The sequence below is a fragment of the Macrosteles quadrilineatus genome, unplaced genomic scaffold (genome assembly GCF_028750875.1).
Source record: "Macrosteles quadrilineatus isolate MER2022 unplaced genomic scaffold, UCM_ALF_1.0 Scaffold_8__2_contigs__length_117827958, whole genome shotgun sequence".
Taxonomy (NCBI): Eukaryota; Metazoa; Arthropoda; class Insecta; order Hemiptera; family Cicadellidae; genus Macrosteles; species Macrosteles quadrilineatus.
The window spans coordinates 12,700,786-12,703,282 of record NW_026542601.1 but is presented as its reverse complement, the minus strand read 5'-3'; the positions used below and the strand labels follow the sequence as shown (position 1 = coordinate 12,703,282).

Below are 2,497 nucleotides of genomic sequence, written 5' to 3'. Positions count from 1 at the left end.
TCGATTCGGTGGTGACAACGGTGATAGTATCGATAACGAAATGCATCGTATATTGATGGATAAAACTTTGAGCGATTATGAAAAATGGAAACAGTATCAACAGGTGTTGCAAAGATTTTTACATTTTGCCTCCGTCAATAGACAACCGATCAATATACCGATCATGGAGACAGCATCGTCATCATCATCATCATTACAGCAAGCAGCTACAGCGTCGCCACCGCCCGGTACAATGGAGGAGATCGTTGACACGTTTTCCAAATCGTACAAGCCGGACGTGCGTAATCTGTTACGATTTATCGTCCGCGAAGGTAGTGTGATAAATTGGGATAAGGACTTTGCGGTGTATGTGCGAAATGAAAAAATTCCCGATTCGAATATCGTGGACATATTACACTGCATAGTGAGAGTACGTATGGTGGATTACATGCCCGCCGGGTGGTACGAAGTCATGAACGCGTTACGTGAAATGAATGTGCCCAAGGAGTATATCAACAATTCTACAGCATTACAGTATCTGGGCGCGGGATGCAGATCGTTACGTGGTGACGCGACGTCAGCTGTAGCGAGTAGTTCGATCACATCATCGACACCGAGAACACCTATGCGCGATCGTTTACGTTCGGCTTACAATCAGCAGCGTACGTTATCCCCTACGTCACCATTACCCTCGTTGGCGGCTCATCGAAGACAACGTCAGCTTGATAGAGATCAATTACAATCGCCGTTGGACAGGTGGGAACCGTTTTCGCCGTAGTGCGGATAAATCATGAAACGAGTGTACTACAATCCCGAAGATCCTGCATCATACGGTGGTGTCACACGTCTATTACATGCGATACGCGAGAAGGAGGGAAAAGTTAAGAAGAAGAAGAGGACAAAACGGCAAACGGTGCTGGACTGGTTACGGACACAAGACACTTACACGTTGCACAGACCGGTGCGTAAACGATTCGCCCGCAACCGTTACGTGGTGTTCGGTCCCGACGAACTGTGGCAAGCGGATTTAAATGATATGCGCGGTCTGAGCTCGTTCAACGATGGAGTCAACTATCTGCTGACAGTGATAGATGTGTTCAGTAAACGACTTTACGTGATAGCGTTGAAAACAAAAAGCGGCAAAGAAGTGGCCGACGCATTCGAGAAAATATTTAAAAAACCCTCTGTCACGGTACCGCGCTGTCTACAGACGGACAAGGGAACTGAGTTCACCGGCGTCAAGGTAAAACAGTTGTTCAGAAAATACGACGTTAGATATGTTACAACACAGAACCCTGACGTGAAAGCGGCGGTCGTGGAACGTGTGAACCGCACTTTGAAATCACGCATGTGGCGTTATCTTACGTATAAAAACACGTACCGTTACATCGATGTGCTACAACAACTGGTGAACGCCTACAATCACAGTGTGCACAGCAGTCTGGGTACTACTGCTGACGGCAGAGCCGTACGTCCGATTGATGTGAAAAAAGAAGATAAGAAACTCGTATATCGAGTGTGGCGACACATGTACAGTAGTGGCAGCGGCATCAAGACTAAATTACCTAAGCGTAGAAAGGCAAAATTTGTGGCGGGCGATACGGTACGTATTGCAAAGGAAAAAAATATTTTTGCCAAAGGATACGAGACGAACTGGAGTAAAGAAGTGTTCGTGGTGGACCGCGAGTACGGTCATCATCCGTTACCGTTGTACGTGTTGCACGATTTGAACGGGTCACCGTTGATTGGTCGTTTCTACGAAGAAGAATTGCAAAAAGTCACCGTGCCGCCAGACCGACTGTACGATATCGATAAAATATTGGACACTAAAGGCAGTGGCCGCAGTAAGCGTTATCTCGTCAAGTGGAAAGGTTACGGCGACGAGTTCAACTCTTGGATACCGGCGTCAGAAGTGAAACAATTATAAAGGACAACAACCGCGTATCAGTGACAATGAGTAAACATAATCAGTTCTATTTGACCTTGCCCAGTAACAGTTCGATGAATTACTATCCGAACAACACAGTGGCTGATTATATAACTCAACTACCTACGTCTATCCATCTGACGGATGGTGAATGGGAAGTGGCTCTAGTTGAAGCGCATTACCCCTGTTCATTTCTGACGGTGAGCGATGATGCGAAGATATTTATCTACCATGAAGATCGCAGCGCTATAGCCACTGGCGGTGCTGACAAAACCAATAAAGTCAAAGTGGACATTCTCAAAGTGGAGCCTGGCAACTATAGCGATATCACCGAGTTGATACAAGTGTTGAACGCCATGGAACGCTTGAGGTTTTACGCCACTTTCTTGTACGATGAAAACACCAAAGTGGTGGAAATAGCGATTCGCAGTCACGTAGTACAAATGGAATTGAGCACCGGTCTCGCGCTGCAGTTGGGGTTCGATCCTGTCGAGACGGACATGAAGACCAACAAGAAAGCCAAACTGCCGGCCAACATACAAGCCGGACTGCCGGGTGACATGTATGTGTATTGTGATTTGGTGGAGCCTC

At 46.8% G+C, this 2,497-nt stretch overlaps 1 protein-coding gene across 1 annotated transcript; it reads left to right on the top strand.

Moving 5' to 3' along the window:
* Window positions 1-769: 769 nt before the first annotated feature.
* On the top strand, window positions 770-1,906 carry LOC129000196 (uncharacterized). The gene has a single exon (XM_054427151.1). It carries the CDS (start codon window positions 770-772, stop codon window positions 1,904-1,906), a length of 1,137 nt encoding a protein of 378 aa, XP_054283126.1.
* The last annotated feature ends 591 nt before the right edge of the window (window positions 1,907-2,497 follow it).